Source organism: Oryx dammah, unplaced genomic scaffold (assembly GCF_014754425.2).
Source record: "Oryx dammah isolate SB20612 unplaced genomic scaffold, SCBI_Odam_1.1 HiC_scaffold_27, whole genome shotgun sequence".
NCBI lineage: Eukaryota > Metazoa > Chordata > Mammalia > Artiodactyla > Bovidae > Oryx > Oryx dammah.
The window spans coordinates 104,146,886-104,167,674 of NW_024070211.1; the positions used below are offsets into that span (position 1 = coordinate 104,146,886).

The following is a 20,789-nucleotide window of genomic DNA, read 5'->3' on the forward strand; positions in this document are numbered from 1 at the left end:
AGCTTTCATTAAAACAAATAAGCAAAGCAACCAAAATTTTGAAAGATAAAATTTTACGTTCTAAATAGGACAGTTTAAAAGAGTGGTTTTTATTGAGACCCACACTTAAGTTCTAGCTCACAATACAAAGATCTAGAATTGACATTCCTACTCATTATTCTTAGTGTCAATAGCACCAAAACTATGTGGAGTGGTATATCACCTAGTGATAAGATAGCTCACTTGGGAAGTCTTTCTGAGTTTATGGTACAGAGACTCTAAGAATCTGACATACACCCTAAGCAGAACTGGGTAAAATTTACCATAACTCTTCAATGACTGATTGATGAATTACACTGTCTTTTGAAGATTCCTGGCACTATACCATCCTCTGGTAACAACACTCTTAGGCCATTGTTTAATTTTTGACTTTAAATTCTGGGAATCAAAATGGTGGGGCATCAGGCTGATTTCAGACAAAGGGTCATGGCATACAGTGTAAAGAGCAGTAGATAACTACACAATCTTTACTTTCAAGAGGTAGCATCATAAGAATCAGACTGCCAGGCTACGATAAGAAAGTGGGTCTGGATTATAACTGGATTATTAGTTTGAGAAACACTAAGAATGTCAACTGCCATGGCCAAACATCTCGCAGGAGCCCTCGTCTGAAACTGGAAGACAACCCCTTAGATTTAAGTTACTCCCTTAAAAAAAAGAAAAAGAAAGGAAGGAAGAAACCAATGGAACAGATGGGCTTATCTTTTTTTCTGCTACCCTCTATAATTCTCTCCATTTCATGGAGCCATTATGAACTTAAAAGTAGGTCCTGTATAAAAGACTTTGAAACGACCAAGGAAACCAATATTACCCTTAGGATGAATTTCATTTAAACATTCCAACAGAGCTATTTCTCTACTAAAAACTATTTTCTTGAAAGCAATTCCAGCAATGTGGATATATTTGGTAATTAGGCAGAAAGTCAGAGGGGGGCGAGGGAAGTCACTGTTTCCAAGATTTTGCTTTTAATATAAATACAAACCCAGAGTCATTTAAAATTCTCTGTGTTGACTTCTTTATCCAATTATTTCCCAACTTCTAAAAGTTATTTTTTAATTTAAGGTTTGATTGACATTAATAGGATCTAATGAAATTTATTTTAAGTCAACTCTAAGCATACCATAACTTTAAAAAGAAGACAGAGGAGCTTAATTTCTAGTCAAGTTCATTTTGAAGAATATATAATAGACTCCAACCAACACTTTCACAAGTACGCGCTGCCTGGACACCTTTTATTCACCTGCAGTGAAAAGTCTGCCATCTACTAACAAGACTGTTTTCTTCAAAGATGTTCTGTCCCCAATACCCCTGGCTTTAGGAAGTTGCTTCTGTGCTGCTAAAAGTCTAGTAGGCAGTTAACTCTGGTCAAGGGGTAGGGCATGGATCACCTTAATATTTCCCTATACTATGGAGGGGCACATAAGGCACCAAAATATGGCATCAAAGAGTTCTAACTGAAGGAAAGGGGAAAAGATACCATGTACCTGGGACACTCTATATGAACAAATCTCCCCTTTTCTAAGTCTCTGATTTTTTTCTGATTCTATATGGAAATGGAATTTCTTCAAAGAGAATGGGAGTATTTCTGTTTGTTGCTACATGAAGAGTTTACATGTATATATGATAAAGAAAGGAAAATAAAGCAAGAGGCCAAAATTCTTGGGGAAGACTATGTCTAATAAACAGCATATAATGGAAACAAGAAGGGTACTTCTGGTTGAGCCAATGTAACATAGACTAGTCTTCTCCTGCTCCTTGCTGATAAACTGTGGAAATAACACAATAGACAACCAAAGGAGATGATCAAAAACTACCTCTAACCCTAGGTGAGCCCAGCTGCACCAGCCATGGGGATCAAATCAGTATCTCACTGACAACAAGCTGCCAGTCCCCTATTAGACAGTCTCAAATGTGTCTGTGCTGGCAGGCCCAGGCTTCCGGTAACTGATTATTTTAAAATGTAAAACAGATCATATCACTTTCCTGTTTGATTCCATGGTGGTTTCTCATTGGTTCCATGCTAAAGGACTTTACTGATGCGGGCCTATATTTTCAGCCTCATCTGGAAAAGCTTTGCCATAATTGAAACAAACAGGGAACATGGATGTGGTAGCAGAATAATGGGCCATATATGTCCACATCCTGGAACCTGTGAATATAATACATCAGGCTGTGTGTGTGTTAAGTCGCTTAGTCGTGTCCAACTCTTTGCGACCCTATGGACTGTAGCCCACCAGGCTCCTCTGTCCATGGAATTCTCCAAGCAAGGATACTCGAGTAGGTTGCTAGGCTAGCTGGCAAAGGGGAAATAAGGCTGCAGATACGATTAAGGGTGTTGATCAGCTGACTTTGAAATGACATGATTGTCTTAGATGATCCTGCTAGATCCAGTGTAATCACAAGGGTCCTTATCCAGAGCCAGAAGAGGGAATCAGAAAAAAGGGAGCATGGAAAGAAACTCAGCAGGATATTGCTGCCTTCAAGGATGGAGGAAGGTGTCATGAGTAGTCTCTAAAGGCTGGAAAGGGCAAGAAAACAGATCCTCCCTTAAAGCCTCCAAAAGAGAATGGAGCCCTGTTGACACCTTTTTAGGCCAATAGACCCATTTCAGATGTCTGAATGACAGAGGCGAAGGATAATAATTTTGTGTTTTAAGCCACTATGCTGGTAGTCATGTGTTACAGCAGCTATAGAAAACTGATACAACACAGCCTCTTTAAACTGGGCATCTGGGACTTGAAAGAGACTGAGAAGAGTCAAACAATAAGAAGGCACAATCTTCCAGAAACTGAGCATCTGGATATAAAAAAGAACAAAGCTTTCCATATATTTCATCATTTCTTAGACAGACATCTGTTTTTAGACTAACAATCTATATTATAACCTATGGCATCTTATATTCACTGTGGACCAAGCAACTTGCCATTGCCTGAAATTGATGGGATTAAAAAGTCATTAACATTCAACCTTGCAAAGGGATTGCCAGCAGCTAGAAAGAACCTCACAGACCATGGGAGAGCACTCATCTGCCTTCCCAAAGCTCTTGAAGGCACAGAGCTGGATAATCTGTGGAAAATATAAGTATCCATGACTCTGAGATGAAAATGATTCAGAAAAGTCAGATTTAAAATATGAAGAAGTTTCATGAATACCTTAACTAATTTATTTCATATATATATGTGTGTGTGTGTACATATACAAAATTGATAACTGACTATAGGCCTAAATCTAAATACTCAAATGAAAATAAAAATTATAAGTGATGTGAAACCTCACATCATAATTTTATTGGCATAATTCTTATCTTTCTAGTTACATAAAAATAATGGAGCATCCTAATAAAATCAATGGCATATCAGAGTCACTGAAGGACTTTTAAAGGAAGTGGGTTTACCACCTGCTTCTGTGTTGGGTATTTGAATCTGAGCCCATGAGAAGGGTGAAAGTCTTGCTAAACAAGGTTGGAAGGTATCTCCTCAATCAGCCTAGCTAGACTTCCAGAGTTCTGATGGAAGGGGAGAGAAAATCAGAGACCTTAAGATATTTTCTCTACCATAACTGTGATGGAATAAGGTCTTCTAAATAGTGCCAGCTTCTTTATCTGTGAAAGGAGGGGACTGGATGAAGTCAGTGGTTCTTAATCAGGCAGACACCTGGAACTCAACCACTAACTCAGGATCCCCGAGGACGCAGCTGGGCACACGGAGCCTCAGAAAGCACCTCCTGTGATTCCAATGCGTGTCTCTGGTTACCAAGTTACTGCTGCCTTGACTGGTTGGTTTCCAAGACACCCTGAAGTAATTCTCTCTTTTTCATTTTGTTTGTTTGTTTGTTTATGACAATGAGAGCAACACAGAAATGACTAGTGACTACTTATGATGAGGGTTTCAAAGAATTAATAATTATAAGATTTGCTGAAATAAAAATCATGACAGCCATTTTGACAATAGACTATTTGAGAAACAAACAAATTTCTAATAAAAAGGTAACCATAATAACTTTCTGCCATAACACAAAAGGAAGAAAATTTCACAGTTAATCCAAAAGCTTTAAATTACTTTTAAACACTTGCTTCCTACCACTTCACACCCACTAGGATGACTTTTTTTTTTTAATGGAAAATAATATGTGTTCACGAGGTATGGAGAAGCTGGAATTCTTATACATTCCTGGTGGGAATATAAAGTGGTTTAGCCTCTGAGGAAAACATTTTGGCAATTAATCAAAAAGTTAAACATAGAATTACCATATGTCCAGCAAATCCATTTTTAGGTATATACATATATATATATATAAATAAATAAAAACTGTTACTCAAATAAATATGTGTATAGACATGTTCAAAACAGCACTATTTACAACAGTAAAAGGTAGAAATAATCCAAATACCCACAAATGGATAAATGGATAAACAAATTGTTTATTTAACATATATGTGTATGTTAAACAATACACATACAATGGAATATTACTCAACCATAAAAAGAACAAAGTACAGATACAAGCTGCTACAATATGAATGAAACACAAATTATGCTAAGTGAAGAAGCCAGATCCAAAATGTCACAGATTGTATGATTTTGTTTGTATGGTAGTTTAGTTGCTAAGTCATGTCCAATTCTTTGTGACTCCATGGACTGTAGCCCCCAGGCTCCTCTGTACATGGGAGTCTTCAGGCAAGAATATTGGAGTGGGTTGCCATTTCCTTCTCCAGGGATCTTCCCAACCCAGGGATCAAACCCAGGTCTCCTGCACTGCAGGCAGATTCTATACTGACTGAGCTACTGGGGATGCCCAAAAACATGTGCCACCCAACGCGGGGCCTGAACCCAAGACCCTGAGAGTAAGAGTCACATGCTCTACTGACTGAGATAGCTGGGCACTTTTATTTGTATGAAATATCCAAATTGGTAAATCCATAGAGGCAAAACATGGTTGCCAGAGGCTGGGAGTAATTGCTTACTGGGCAGAGTTTCGTTCTGAGCGAAGAAAATGTTTAGGAACTAGACAGAGGTGGCAGTTGCACAATATTTTGAATGTACTCAATGCCCCTAACTTGTTCATATTAAAAGGAGTTAATTTGGTTAATTTTATGTTACATGTATTTTATCTCAATTAAAAAAAAAAAAAAGGAAAAGGACAGAACATAAGACTTTCCTCCAAGCCTGGTATGACAACCACTAATTCTGATCCTGATTATTCTGCCCTTCTTAAAATGAAATGGGTGATGTTTTATAATTATAAATTTAAAGTTGTGCTAAATTTACTAGCATACAAGTTTTGAAAATACATGTGCTTTCTATACATCCAGGAAAGTATCAGCTGTGTCTCTCTTCCCTACCTACTTTCAGAACATTCTTACTCCTTGTCAAAATGTTTGACAATAAATTTTGCTTATGGAAGCTAGAATTCTTACTTAGCACAAAGGTGAATATTTGAATAATACAGCTATAGTAAAATTTGTAAAATAATTTGCATTAAACTAAAAAGCAATTCACACAATACTTAAATAAAACATAAAACAACTACATTAAACATATCCAGGTGGGCACATTTTAAAATACAGTTTACTTCAAATTGATGACAATGTTTTTAAAATGCAGACTAAGTAACAGACAGGAGACATTTCAGTCAGTTTTACTGGCTATATATGTAACAGTCTTACCAAAAAACAAAAATCAGAACATTTCTAAATATGGAAGACTCCACACACACAAGATAAATGCATTAGGTTATTCCACTCTACTCTGGAAATGTTTATCATTTAGATAAAAAATAAAATACATAAATATGGTGGTGGTTATTTTTCTTTTTCCTCACAAAACCACACGAATTCAGAGTGAGTCTTCTGAGTTTTGAAATACAGCCATTTTCAAACTTTGATGGCACTCCCAGCATTTAATAGAAATTCACGCCTGCAGCGAGATTACCTTAAGCAATCTAATCGCGGTCACCCAGCACGTCCTACTCTGCTCTTCTTCTGCACAGAGCATTTTCAGGTCTCGGGGCCCTCCCGCTTTGTTAGGCTAGAAGGCCACAGCACATTGTTTATCGTTAATGCATATCTTGAAGGTAACACCTGTTGAAATAAAAGCCACTAAAATTCTCCTATATATAAGAGAAAGCTGTCTCTTTTTAAAAGAAATTAAAAGAAACTCAAGCTTACCTAAAAGGCTGAGGCTTGCTTTATTCATCTAGCAAAATATTAAGCCTGTACCTTAAAGCAGAATCCATAGTTAGTCGGTGCTCCGTGTTTTTTTTTGCCTGCCAGTGACACATAAATATCACTATTGCCAAATTCGCTGAAAAACTGCAAATGCCGTGGTTCCTTAAAAAAAAAATACATGTGTGTGTTGAAATGGGTACATATATTTTACACTACCTTTTGTATTTCTATTATATTATATAATTTATACCTTGGTAAACATTATCTCAAATAATGTCATAGAAACAAAAGGAGAGGAAAACTAAGTCACCATATCCTTAGATAACCAGGAGCTGGATATGAGATTACTTAATTTAAGAAGAGGTGACCTGTTTACAATTTAACTTCCCATATACCAAAAAATATATCTCCATATTTAAAATGACTCACTTTAACCACCACTTCAAGGAATCTGAGGGAAAGAAGAAAGAGAGGAAAGAACGGTTTTGAAAATGTTTTCTTTATCTGGGTTTCAAATAATGGCAGTTTCTCAAAGGGAAGAAGGGTGGTTCAAGCTTCTGCAGCAGTAAAAGAAAAAAGAAACAGATGATGATCCCTACTTCACTGAGAAATTATCATTCCTCATGTTTATGTACTGCCTCACACACCACAGCAAGCAATGAAAGAGGCAGCACGACTACCTTCTTTTACACAAGCAAGGGAACCTGTACAGATAAATGCAGGGAAATGACCTGGCCATGGAAGGTATATGATTTGCAAGGCAAAATGGAATCATGAAGGGCTATTTTTTCTCTGGGAAAGCCATGAGATTTAGAGCTGGTCATGGGAAATCTGGGTCATACTCTTCTGTGATAGGTTAATAACTTGGAGAAATGCTTAATTCTGGGGTTGAATGTATAATCAAAACTGAGCAAAATGCGTTTGTTCTTTAAACTCTTGCTACGAGCAGTCTCAGACCAGCAGTATCAGCAGCACCTGGGGGTTTATTAAAAATGGAAAATCTCAAGGCCCACCCCACACCTGCTGATTCAACACCAAAAGCTACAGTTTAACAAGAACCCAAGTGATTGTATGCCCTGAAATTGGAGAAGCAGTAGTACTCTTAAAACAAAAAGACAAAGCAGAGCATTCAGCAATTTGAGCAAACCATTCAAATCCAAATCCAAAAAAATTCAGTCATTGGACGTAGGCTGGCTATCCCATCAAGAGTTTCTGTTCTATGCAACTGTTTCTCTGTGTATCACTGTTCTTTAGGCACTTTAACCCAATGAATGAATATAGTTCCCAACTCCATGGAAGAATGAAGCAGAAAAGAAAATTGTTAGAGACCCAGTCTAGGGTCCTGGGAGAAGGGAGAAGGAGGAGGAGGGAGAAAGGTACTGTCACTGGCATGGCCTTTAAAACTTTATTCCTCGATAGAAACTTTGCTCATATAAATGTCTGATTTCTATGAAGATGCAATAAAACCATTCCTGCACACTGATACTGTAGAAGTCAGTGTAGCTGAGTCCTTTGGATGTGAGAAAAAGGCAACTCAAGAAATACTGGAAGGCCATAAGAGGCATGATCAGCTTCTTCTCCTGAGTTTTGTTCCACTAGTTTGGATGGCATCACCAACTCATTGGACATGAGTATGAGTAAACTCCAGGAGTTGGTAATGGACAGGGAGGCCTGGCGTGCTGCAGTCCATGGGGTCGCAAAGAGTTGGACATGACTGAGCAACGGAACTGAACTGAAGTGCAGACATATCAAGGCTTACAACACTGTAAGACTGCAGGCTGAGCTGGCATGGTTAGCAAAGCTATGCATGAACACGTGTACATAAGGGGGGGAGGTGGACAGCAGGGTACTTAGATATTTCTCTGTAAATGTAAGTCATAGGTATACCTCCAAGGCTTGCAAAAGCGTTTATCCAACTCCCGTGCAGCCTACATCTTCACAAAGTAAAATAAATAAGACCCTTCTCATAGAAAAAGGGAAGGAAATGGTCACTTTGCCAGGCAGGTATGCCATATTAGACTTTAGACAGCCTACATGATTTGTATCAAGGTCATAATCCTTGGGGTTATCTAATGTATGGAATTCCTTTTTTGAGGGAGAAGGTAAAATCATTTTCATGTATAAACTACAGAACACATGCTCATTAAGCACAGGCTAGAGAGAAGACTGGGCTTCCCTGGTGGTTCAGAGGTAAAGAATCTGCTGCAATGCAGGAGACGCAGGTTCAATCCCTGGGTTGGGAAGATCCCCTGAAGGAGGAAATGGCAACCCACTTCAGTATTCTTGCCTGGGAAATCCCATAGTCAGAGGAGCCTGGTGGGCTACAGTCCATGGGTAGCCAAAAGAGTTGGGCTCAAAGAGTTGGATGTGCGTGCTGTGTGCTAAGTTACTTCAGTTGTGTCCAACTCTTTGCGACCCCGTGGACTACAGCAACCACCCCCCACCCCAACCCCCAGGCTCCTCTGTCCATTCTCCAGGCAAGAATACTGGAGTGGGTTGCCATTTCCTTCTTCAAGAGTTGACATGACTTGGCTAATAAACAACAGAAAGAAGGTTGTTATGTATGATGCCCAGCAAAGTCAGACACCATGCTGAGGAGAGCTAAAGTATGAACTGAGAATAGAGGTTTGATACTTGTAATGCCACCCAGCCAAGGGGGAACCATGGCAAGGATAAGAGCATGGCTCCAACAGGTAGAATAAGAGCTGTCTTATTGTGTAACAGGTAGGAAAAGAAAGGAGCAGGGTGAAAGAAAAAGATAATGGGCAGTGGATCTTCATGAGAAACAAATTAAAGAATTCAGGAACTGAGGAGATACTATCATATCTTCCAGTGAAGAATCACTGGAAAGACACTGAAAGAAAGAAACATCTAGATTCTGGATTTAGAATCAACTTTTCTCCCATGTTAAAAGTAAAAAGATGGTCCAATACACATTTGTTTAAAACTAACTTCATATATTACTTCATACATTAGGAACACTGGGAAAAGAAAAGTTCATTACGAAGGTTAAGGAAAAATCTAAAATCTTAATTACAAAAATGGGTAATTATTCATCCTAACATTATCTACAATATAAAAATTTGAGAACTAGGTTTAAATCCTCAAGAAAAGTTAAATGCATCTATAAGATAGAATGGGGCTTCCCTGGTGGCTTAGAATACTAGTAGTCAAACTATATTTACTTATAAATAAACATAAAAGATTTCTGTGAAGGAATGGATTACTAAGTAGAGCTCTATTCCATGAAATATTCTACCACTTAAACCTTAAAGAAACACACATACACACACAAACACCTGAAAGTCTTTGTGCACAAGCGTGTGAATAGCAACAAAGGAAGACTGTGTATCAGAGAAGCGAGGAAGCCATGCAAGAAAAGTTGGGGAAAATATGGTATCATTACTTCTTCGCAATTCCGTAACTCCTGTTAGGACCACTGCCCAAATATCCAGTCTCCATCATTAGCTGTGTTCTGGGCATTTCCATTTGATGCTTCATCATCAATGCAATATATCTTGAACTAAGATCATTATCTTTCTTCTAAGATGGTGACCTTGAAACAAATCTCCTATTCCTGTTTATTCCATCATTTTCTATTTATTTTCCTTTCATGTCCTTCTCTAAGAACATTAAGTGCTTCCTCTTCTTTCATATCAACTGTCAACAAAGCCTGGCCATTAGCCATTTAATCTTACATCCGCCCCTTTCTTCTCTCTCCACTGCTCATCCTAGGTTAGATCCTTGATTAATGAAATGATCGTCTAATTAGCACTAATCAGCATCTGTGCCTCAACTCAATCATTCTTTCTCCCTTCCCTGCTCACTACCCCCCCATCTCCCCTGCTCCCTGCCCCTCTTCATTTTTCTGTCTCTGGTTGACTTTTTAAGCTTCCTATGGCCATACTAATCTTACAACCTGATCATTTCACTCTCCACCCAAAATTAAAAGATCTGTCCATGTCCTAACCTGAAGAAACTGTGAATGTGACCTCCTTGTTTTTGCAAAGGGGTCTTTGCAGATGTAATTAAGTTAAGGATCTAAAGATGAGATCTTCCTAGATTATCTGGGTGGGCTCTAAATCCATGGCAAGTGTCCTTATCAGAGACACACAGAGAAAGGCGAAGACTGTGTGAAGAGAGAGACAGAGACTGGAGGCAGCCACAAACAAAGGGACAGACACCTAGAGCCACGACTAGCCAAGACAGAAAATAGTACTACAAGGTAAAGGATCAAATACTGAAAATGAGAAATAAGTAATGAACATCTTCGGCATATAAGAAAAACAATTTGCAGACTGAATGTGTATGTTGAGAATCAAGCCAGGTTTAGCAGAATATATTTGAACATACCAAGAAATATGCCAGGAGTGACCAAATACCAAAGAGGATAATAAAATTTGAATAAGAGCCAGAGAAAAATGACAGATTACCCATAAAAAAGCAACAATGTCATCAGTGACAAAACAGATGCATGAACATAGAGTTAAACTCTCATGAAAACTCTCAAAAGTAGTTTTACTTACAAGGAATCTATGCATCGCATAAAATATCAAGACACAGACTGCAGGCATATGGCATAGTCGGCAACAACTAGACTACCTAGAAACAGACTACCTAGTGCTAGCATAAGGAGATTGTATGCACATGTGATTCTGTGTGTGTAGGAACATCAGCACAGCTATGTCTATGTAACTGTATACACAGACAGGTATACATACACAAACACACAAACACATACACCCACCTGAGCATAACACGGTAACTTCCTCTAGGAACTTACAGTCTATGTGAGGAGGCAAAACTGACACACACAAAGGAATTAATAAGCAGTTACAGACTCAGCTAAGTGTTATTAACTGCTCAACATCAACAGGTCAGCAATATGAACCTGGGTAAAAAGAACAGATGTGAACTCTGGTGGGCTTCAAAACCCCAGCCTTGATAAGAAAAATTCAGAGTGGGGGAAAAATGGGCAAGGAATGTGATACTGGAACAAGCGCATCCAAATTCCATCAAAGGATGTATATTGAAGCTAGTGGCAAATAAAGCTGAATAATTAGTTTTTCAACAGGTTATGGCAAATGTTTGGAATCTTAAAAAAAAAAAAAACCATACCATGTAATAAAATAATAAATAAAACAAAGTAAAGTCCATTTTAACTTACAACTTCCATATAATTCATAATATATCATTGATATTACAATTTACCTTTGATGTCCCTTTAGTAGAAAAATATAAACCGGATCTTCTTAAAAGGAAATAAATCTTTTTCCAGGACTTCTTTCCCTGTTCTTTTGCATGTAAGAAGCCATGGATTTCAGGATATGTGCTTGAACTTAGAAACATCTGGAAGAAAATTTAAACACTCTCATACAGTTTCTGAATCAATGATACTGTAGCTTTATACTTCAAATAGAAATGTGCACCTTCAAACAGCACAGATACCACTTATACACCACTATGGACATGAGGATATATATACACAGAAAATAAATCAGTCTTCTGAAACCCTGAGGCAAGTTCCAAATGGAAATATGCTCACAAAATATATATTCTAAGTGATCAGTACTTAGTCAAACACCAAAATTATAAGCTATTTCAATGTCCATTTGAAAAGTTCAACTTCATCTTGATACTTTTCTTCTCTTTCTCTAATAAAAGGTGAAAGATTTATAAGATCTGGAGAGAAACCAGAGTATCTTTTCATCCCTTTTGGTGATTTCCCTTGAGATTATGGATTGACCTATCACCTTCAACTTCATTACAGTCTAAGTAAGACCATGATCCAGACTTCCATTATTCAGTGAATAAGAAATTGAGCCAAATTCATCTCCTCGATGAAGGTAAAGCAAATAATCTCTTCTTCGTTCTCTACGGTTCTCAGTTGTGGGTGGGTATGGCAGGTTGTGTTTTCCAAAGAGAACTGCAACAGTAGCTTTTCTGCAAATGTTACCCTGCCACAGAACCAAGAAATGAAGTTTCTCCACCCCCTTGAATCTGGGCAAGACTTGTGACTGCTCTGACCAAAAGGATGTGGTGGGAGGGGCACACTGCTGATTCTAACCCTCTGTCCCTTAACTAGCCTGATAGCTTTCACTCATTAACTCTTGGAAGCTAGCTGTCATGTAAGAAACTGGACTACCCTGAGATGGCTGTACAGTGAGAAGCACAATGCAACTGGAAAAGCCCTGGAGGATGAGACACCATGTAGGGTTGGGGAGAGGTGAGAGAGAGAGAGGGAGAGGTGCCAAGCAACACCAGGCACACACAGTGGAAAGCCATGTTAGAAGAAGTGGATCCATAACCCCTTTGGGAGTCAATCTGCCTCCAAAAACCATCCAGCTAAGCCCTTTCCAAATCCTGACCTACAAAACTGTTGACAAAATGTGAGTAGGTACTTAAGCCATTAAGGTTTGGACTAGTTTACGACCCAGTGAAAAGTAACGGAGACAGAGGGCATGTGTCAGTCAGGAAATGGAGAATGAAAAGGACTAGCTCTCAGTAGCTGTGCTCAGCATCCGTAGTTAAGACAGTGGAAATGCATTAGTGTCTCATTAAAACAAGAAAATAGAAACCTCTATGAATAAACTAATGCAAAATAGGAAAACTGAAACTAAGAGAAAGCATTATCTAAAACAACGTGACATATTTTTAAAAGGCTATTCAGGGAAATACCGAGAGTAGATAATGTTTTTTAAGTAAATTAAAAAAAAAAACTTTAAATTTAATGAGCCACAGATATTAATTAATTGACATGCAAAACAGGGAAGTAGGTTTTTTAGTTTGAGTGCTTTCCAAGTTATTAAACCAAACCAATTAAATTTTTAAAAGGGAGTCACAGAGGTCACGCTAGAAAAAGAAGGAACGTTTTAAAAAGTGGAAAAATTGCCTCAGTGGAGAGAAGAGGTCAGGGGCACATACAGGACTATCTGATTCCAAAGTTATGATTTTTCTTGTTTTTATAATCTAACATTAAAGCAGTATAACTAAATTATAGGAGAATTTGGGAAAGGAGGCAGAAGAACTCCAATCCACCACTCTCTCATAATCCAAATGCAAAGTATTAGGAGGCATGAGAGCGGGGATCCTGGGGCACTACCTCCACTGCAATTCACCCTAACATTTCATGGGGTGTCTGTGAAAACCCACTGGCATATAAGTAGCTTTTGGAGAAATCTCGAGAGCAATCATATCTCTAAAATATTTTGAAGCAAAAAATGAAATACAACCTCTTAAAAATAAAAAGCCCACAGGAAAGAAATCTGTGATCCTCAGTGTATTTACCAATATATTCAAATATTAATATATTCAAAGTAATATCTATGCTGGAACTATTAAAAGTTTTCTTCATTAAAAATGAGAGAATATTGAGTGGATTCGAGGATGCCTGCTGTTTAGATAAACAGCGACCGTTATAAAGACACTGCTTACCATTAACCTGTTAACAAGTATAGTATCAAACATAAAATACCCGAAACCTTTTGTTGTAATGAAAATGTCTTGGGAAAATGGTCACCTAAAGCCATAGCCAGTTTGGAAGAAATGCCCAACAGATGTAAAACTAAGGAAATGTTAAATACTTAGTATTCTTAACTCAGCTATTTCATATTTCAATCAGTTATTTCCATCATAGATAGTATTTCATTGAATTGCTAAATATTTTATCACAAATAGGATTAAGGGCATTTATTATAAAAGTTAATAATAAATATCTGTTTGTAAAGGGTCTACAATTTACTGGAAATTTTGACTTTTTCAAACACTAACATAGCCTTTAAATATGTCACAGAGCAAAAACTCTGCAAATTTCCTTTTGTGATACACTTAAAATCCTTTGACAATTGTCCAAAACTGGAAAGAATAATATAGTGATGGGGTCTTTACTGACTTAGGGAACTCTTTATCTAGATTTTGTTTTTTCCTATTCTTTTCCAACTTTATCTCCATCAAAAATTAGTAATTTAAGACATAACGTCCAAAATCTGGACATGTATAAATATGGATCTGACTAAATAGTCATTTCTCCAAAGAAGACATACAGATGGCACATGAAAAGTTACACAGCATCGCTTATTATTAGAGAAATGTAAATCAAATCTACAGTGAGGTATCACCTCACACTGGTCAGAATGGCCATCATTAAAAAGTCTACAAATAATAAATGCTGGAGAGTGTGTGGAGAAAAGGGGACCCTCCTACACTGTTAGTAGGAATGCAAATTGGTACAGCCATTATGGAGAACATTATGAAGATTCCTTAAAAAACTAAAAATAGATCTAAAAATAGAACTAAAAATACGATCTTATAAGCCCATTCTTAGGCTTATATCCAGAGAAAACCATAATTGGAAAAGATACATGCCTCCCAATGTTCATGGATGCACTATTTACAATAGCCAAGAATGGAAGCAACCTAAATGTCCACTGACAGACAAATGCAGGAAGATGTGATATATTTACATATATTACTCAGCCATAAAAAGAATGAAATAATGCCATTTTAAGCAACATGAATGGACCTAGAGATTTTCATACTAAAAAGTGAAGTATGCCAGACAGAGAAAGATGAATAACATATAATATTGCTTATATGTATAATCCTAAAAAAGAAATAATATAAATGAACTTATATACAAAACAGAAACAGATCCACAGACATAGAAAACAAACTTATGGTTACCAAAGGGGAAAGCAGAGGATAAATTAAGAGTCTGAAAACAACATATACATACTACTATATATAAAATAGGTAACTAATAAAGACCTACAAGGACCTATACTCAATATTTTGTAATAGCCTATAAAAAATCTTTTAAAATAGATATATATGTATGTATAACAGAATCACTTTGCTGTACACCTGAAACTTAACAGAACACTGTAAATCAATTATACTTCAATAAAAACAGAAAATTTTTAGTCTCATAAAGTAAAAAAAAGGGGGGGGGCATTGAAATGCAAGATGAGTATATCTACTTATAAAATTAGATAAATAAATAAATATGGACCTTACAGTTTCCCTTTATTATTTATTACTTACATATTTTATTGAAAATATATTTTACCTGCAAAATCTGTGTGGGGGATATTTCACCATTGGTTTCAGTTGCAAAAGACACCATATGCTCTGGAAAAAAATACTAACGAAAAGATACATGTTACATTCTCCCAAAAGCCATGCCAGAAAAGAGGGAACTATGACCAACAGAGAAATCTAAAGCAAAAGCTCTTACATCAGCGTTTTGAAAATTCACCCAAAGCACTTTTTAAAATGCCAGTCCCTGACTGTAACCAATACACAGGTACCTTAATGAGAAGGTAGGAGCACAGCCCAAACATTAGGCAGACACTCTCAGGGGGTGCCGCCACACGAAGACCCATGTGCCTCCAGTTACAAAACACTGCCCTCGGGCTGCTCGTGCGTGAGCTCCCAAGCCTTGTCCCAGAGTCCTGCAGCCGCTCTAGCACGTACTGAAGGACAATTTTATAAACTCAAGTAGTAAACAGAAGTAAAGTATCTACCCAAGGTCATAGCCACAGTATAAAGGAGCCAGGACTGGACTAGAGGGTCAGGTTGTTAAAAGGACAGTTTTTTCTACCTACTGTTTTCCCAAACCCATTTAATCATAAAATTCACCCAGAAAAGCTGTTTAAAATAGGAATTCCCAGGCCTCAATCCTGGAGTGTCTGATTCAGTAGGTCAGGGTAGATCTGGATCCTGTATTTTTAATAAGCACTATCCCCTCCCCCAGGAAACTTCTATGATCAGGCAAGTTTGGAAAATTATATGCCACTATAGTTCCTCTAGGACAGGGTTTTTGAACAGTAGCTCTATTAACATTGTCTAATAACACTGTGCTGGGGGAACTATTCTGTACATTGCAGTATGCTTAGAGCATCCCTGGCCTCCACCACTAGCAGCCCCGCTTCTCCTCAGTATGACAACCAAAAAGGTCCTCAGACATTATTATCAATCACTCTCAGTTGAGAACCACTACTCTAAGTCGACAAAATGAATCTATAGCCTTGTTTAAATAAAATTTAAAAAAATAGATAAACCAAAAATGAGCACTAAATCATATGTCTTTAATGATGACTTTTAAATTTCTTGCTTTTAATAAAGATTCACAACAAGAAAACAGTTTCCTTTTAAATTCTATTTAATTTTTATTGGGACTCTAATTTTATTTGTCAAAGATCATCCCATTATGTTTCTATTAATAGGTTCAAATAAAGAGAATGTAAGAGGCCTTTCTGGGTTTGAAAATATTCTATTATGGTGTGTATCATATATTTTTCATTAAGTACATCATTTCAATCCAATTATCCAAAACTTAATGTAAAAATATGCTACAGCTGCAAAGACAAAAACAATTGAAAATAATGAGCCCAGAGGCTATTCTGACTTCTCTAGATCACTAGTCTTCATTAGTATGTGACATACATTTATTTTCTTTTAAAAAGAACTATAATGAAAGTAGTATTTACTAGATAATGGGCTGGTATTTATCTCATTTCTTCTTAGCTCAGTAATTATTGCACTGAAAACAAAATAATCTGGAATAGCAAGATGCTTGTCAATCTAAACTTCTGGTTAAGTTTCAACACTCCCAACAAACATCAATCTGTTTTTCCTTTAAAATTTATCTTAATATCCTAAGTTCTGCAAAAAGACTTAAACCATAGTATCTTGGAACCCGCTTGGGGGAGATATCTAATAATTCATTCCCCAAATCAAATGTAGTTTTATTTTTCTTAAAAGGCAAGAAAAAAAAGCAACAGTTCCCCAAAACTACGTATATGAACTTCTGTGAGCATGTTGACTATAAGTTTAAACAACTAGAATTCTTACCTACAATTTACCAAGTACAGAATTGTACTTTATCTATAGTGTACTTTTTCCTCACATAAAATAAAATGTAACTAAACTCATTTATTTTCCATAACTATTAATTGGGATTTCACTTACCATTGGGTTTTTAAAGAATTCATATTTGGCATAATTTTTTCTAAAGTATAGCTTATTTTCTTCTTCCATTCCCCAGTTAGATAGCACTTCAATCACCAGCTCGTGGTCTTCTATTGTTCTTTCTGTAAAGAATGTTCCAGTGAGCATGTCAACAGATAGATGGATGGATGGATGGATGAATAGACAGAAAGATGGACAGGTAGGTAAACAAATATATATATGGACATATATATCCATACAAATATATAAAGTATATTATGTATGTATCTTTATTAAACATAGCCAATTTAAACTCAGAATTTAAATTCTGAAATAGCCAGAATGATAAAATTTTCATCAATTTTGAATTTGCAATGTTGATTTTATACCAAAGCAGTTTGTAACCCAAAGAGAAAAATGACATAAAATATCACAATGCACTTTTCACACTTTTCACTAATTCTCAATCTCCTTTTACTGCTATGTAAATTATAAGTTTGTAATAAGCCTGCATTAAGAATATGAGAGCTATTATTTTTCTCTAACTCATCATGGTGCCAAAAATTAAAATATCTGCCTCAAGGTTGAACAATTCATCCCATTAAGAGAGGAAAAATTTTGACAGGTTCAGTATGCATTTAAGAATCATAATCTGGATAGCTGAGAAAAATTAAAATAAATGCTTTAAAAAAGAAACTTTTAATGCAAGGACATACACTTTTTAAGAAACTTAATTTTTTGTGGTACTTTTTATTTTCAAAACTAATGTTCAGGCAGTTTGTATTAACAAAGAAGATAATCAGGCAGGGTGGGAAGGCACTTAGGAGGAAAGGAACTTAAATGAAAAAAGCAATGGCATCTTTAAAGAGGTGAACATAACATGCAAAATTTCTGTTTTAAAAAGAAACTGTGATGTTCATAGTGGTACTAGTCATAATAGCCCCAAACTGTAAACTATCTAAATGCCTATGAACGTGAGAATGAATAAGTAAATTGTATAAAGGACACAGTGGAATATACACTACATAACACACAGTTTCATGGATGAATTCCACAAACATAATAGTAAATGAAAGAAGTCAGACACAAAGAGTAATATTCTACTTTTATAAGTTCAACACAAACACAATAGATCTATGGTGTTAGGAAATCAAGGTGATGAGTACAATGGGTGAGTGTGCAGGGGTGTGAGGGAACCACTGGGTGAAGGAGATATTCTGTTTCTTAATCTGGGTGTTAGATACTCAGGTACATATAACACAACATCTGAGAATCCATCAAGTTGTCTATATTTGTTCTCTTCTGGTAAGGTGTGTCACACTTCAACAAAAGGGTAAAGAAAAGTGACTATGAAATTATTAATGCAAAATGGAGACGAGTCAAATAAGAAATACAGAAATCCTCGATTTTTTTTAGGTGCTTCATGGATCTTTTTGAGAAGAATTTCTCAGAAATTCAACATTCAGTAAGAATCTATGACCTACAACACCCAAACCCTTGAAAGTAATGTCATACTTAAACAGAAGCTCATGCATCTGAAAGGAAGTTCTTGTAAGAACACTCAGTGAATATGGGTGAGCTGGGGCTAAGCGTGTATCAGTACTCTGGGTTCTGCTCCTAACTTTGATCGTCCTTTTCCTGTTTCATTGGCTAGCTCTGGTAGCTCCTACTCTCCTAAGATGCAGTCCTTGGCTCGGACTTTTCTTTCCCTGCTCTCAACTAATTCACTCTCCCACCTCTTCAGCTATTAAGTCTGTCTGTCAAGTTCCTTGAATTGAAATCTCCACCTGCAGTTGCTTTCACTGGCACTTCAATCCTAACTGTAGACTTTCCACCACTTCAAACATAGTCTGTCTAAAACCAAAGTTCCTAAGGGTGGTTCCTAAGAATATTACACAATTCCAGCAATTCCGCTTCTGAGTACATGACCGAAGGAAGTGAAAATAAGGAGGGAAACTGGCACTTGTACATCATTGTAACATCATTCACAGTAACCAGAAAGTAAAAACATCCACACGCCCATCAACAAACGAAGGGGATAAACAAAGCATAGCAAAGACATACAGTGGAATATTTAGCCTTAAAAAGAATGAAATCCCTACAACATGGATGAACCTTTTTTTTTCATTTAAATTTTATTTTATTCATTCATTTAATATATCGTTTGAGCACTAAAAAAATGCAAGGTAATGTTTTAAACATAGAAGTATAAAGATAGATAACAAAGAGTCTTTACCATGAAGGAAACTGTAAGGAGATTGGACATTGTAAAAATTAATCAACAGAAATCTCAATTCAAATAGAATGAAGAAACCAGAAGGAGGAGCACTCCTGAGCTCACAAAGGGAAAAAAAAAAGACTGTTTGCCTGGCAAGAGCTCAGCCACTGAGAGACTGCACATCTCAGCCAATGAGAAACCACTATACTTAGAACTTTGTTTTTGTTTGTTTTTTTAATTTAAATTTATTTATTTTAATTGGAGGCTAATTACTTTACAATATTGTATTGGTTTTGCCATACGTCACCATAAATCCCCCACGGGTGTACATGTGTTCCCCATCCTGATGAACCTTAAAGATATTATGCTATATAAAATAAGACAGACACAAAAGAATAGATACTATATGATTCCATTTACATGCAGTACCTAGAATAGACAAATTCATAGAGACAGAAGGTATAATGGTGGTTGCCAAGGACCAGGGTCAGGGAGGAATGAGGAGTTATTGTTGAATGGGTTCAGGGTTTCATTATGGGAAGACAAAAATGTTCTAGAGATGGACAGGGATGCTGACTGCACAACAATATAAATGTATATAATTCCAGGGAACAGTAAAATGGATAAAGTGATAAATTTTATGTTACACACGTTTTCCCAAAAGTTGCTAAAAAAATTAAAAAACTAAAAGTATCTTCCTTTTTCTCTCTCCAAGTGCTTTTCCTTAAATCCTGCTAGGTCTCTACAACTCCATGTCCTCTCCAATATCTTCCAGTGCTGTTACCCCAGACATGAGACTATTCCTCCAAGTTTCTCACACAACCAACAACTCCTCACCCCCATTATCACTATTCCAATTTAGACCTTAGCCTTTTCCTAACTAATCTCCAAACTGCTGTTTTCTCATTCTCCCAATACAACCTGGACCTTTCTATCATAGGAAACCTCACAATACATTTGCATCAACGTGACCACTGCTCAAAAACTCATCTACTTCCTACTCGTTATGAGATAAATCCATATAATCTGGCAGTTTTCACTTGTTCATTCATCTATCCATTCAACAAATATTTATTGAAGGCCTACCATGTGTCAGGCATTCATCTTGGAGCTTGGAATTTTGTAGTCAACAAGACAGTAAGTAAGAAATCATTGCCTAATGGGGCTCCTATCTAATATGAAGACATGAAAAAAAAATCTAATGTAAATCTTAAATGGTGGCAATAAACACTATAGAGAAAAACGGATTGGGGAAGAGGGAGAGAGGAGGGAACAAGGGAAAGAAATTCATTTTCTAAAGCTTGTCAAGGGACTCCCCTGGTGGTACAGTGGTTAAGAATCCACCTGCCAATGCAGTGCACATGGGTTTGATTCCCGATCCAGCACGATTCCACATGCCACTGAGCAACTGTACAC

The 20,789-nt window shown here is 36.8% G+C and overlaps 1 protein-coding gene across 2 annotated transcripts in view; it reads right to left on the reverse strand.

The window, feature by feature from the left end:
- Positions 1 to 20,789, reverse strand: part of GRB14 (growth factor receptor bound protein 14) — a 125,853-nt gene that overhangs the window by 11,636 nt on the left and 93,428 nt on the right. For both annotated transcript variants that reach the window (XM_040229247.1, XM_040229246.1), the window contains 5 exons: positions 17,177 to 17,298; positions 15,273 to 15,347; positions 11,417 to 11,554; positions 6,257 to 6,367; positions 5,970 to 6,065 (listed from right to left, as the gene is read on the reverse strand). In XM_040229247.1, the coding sequence (XP_040085181.1) occupies positions 5,970 to 6,065; positions 6,257 to 6,367; positions 11,417 to 11,554; positions 15,273 to 15,347; positions 17,177 to 17,298 (542 nt within the window). The remainder of the gene's footprint in view (positions 1 to 5,969; positions 6,066 to 6,256; positions 6,368 to 11,416; positions 11,555 to 15,272; positions 15,348 to 17,176; positions 17,299 to 20,789) is intronic.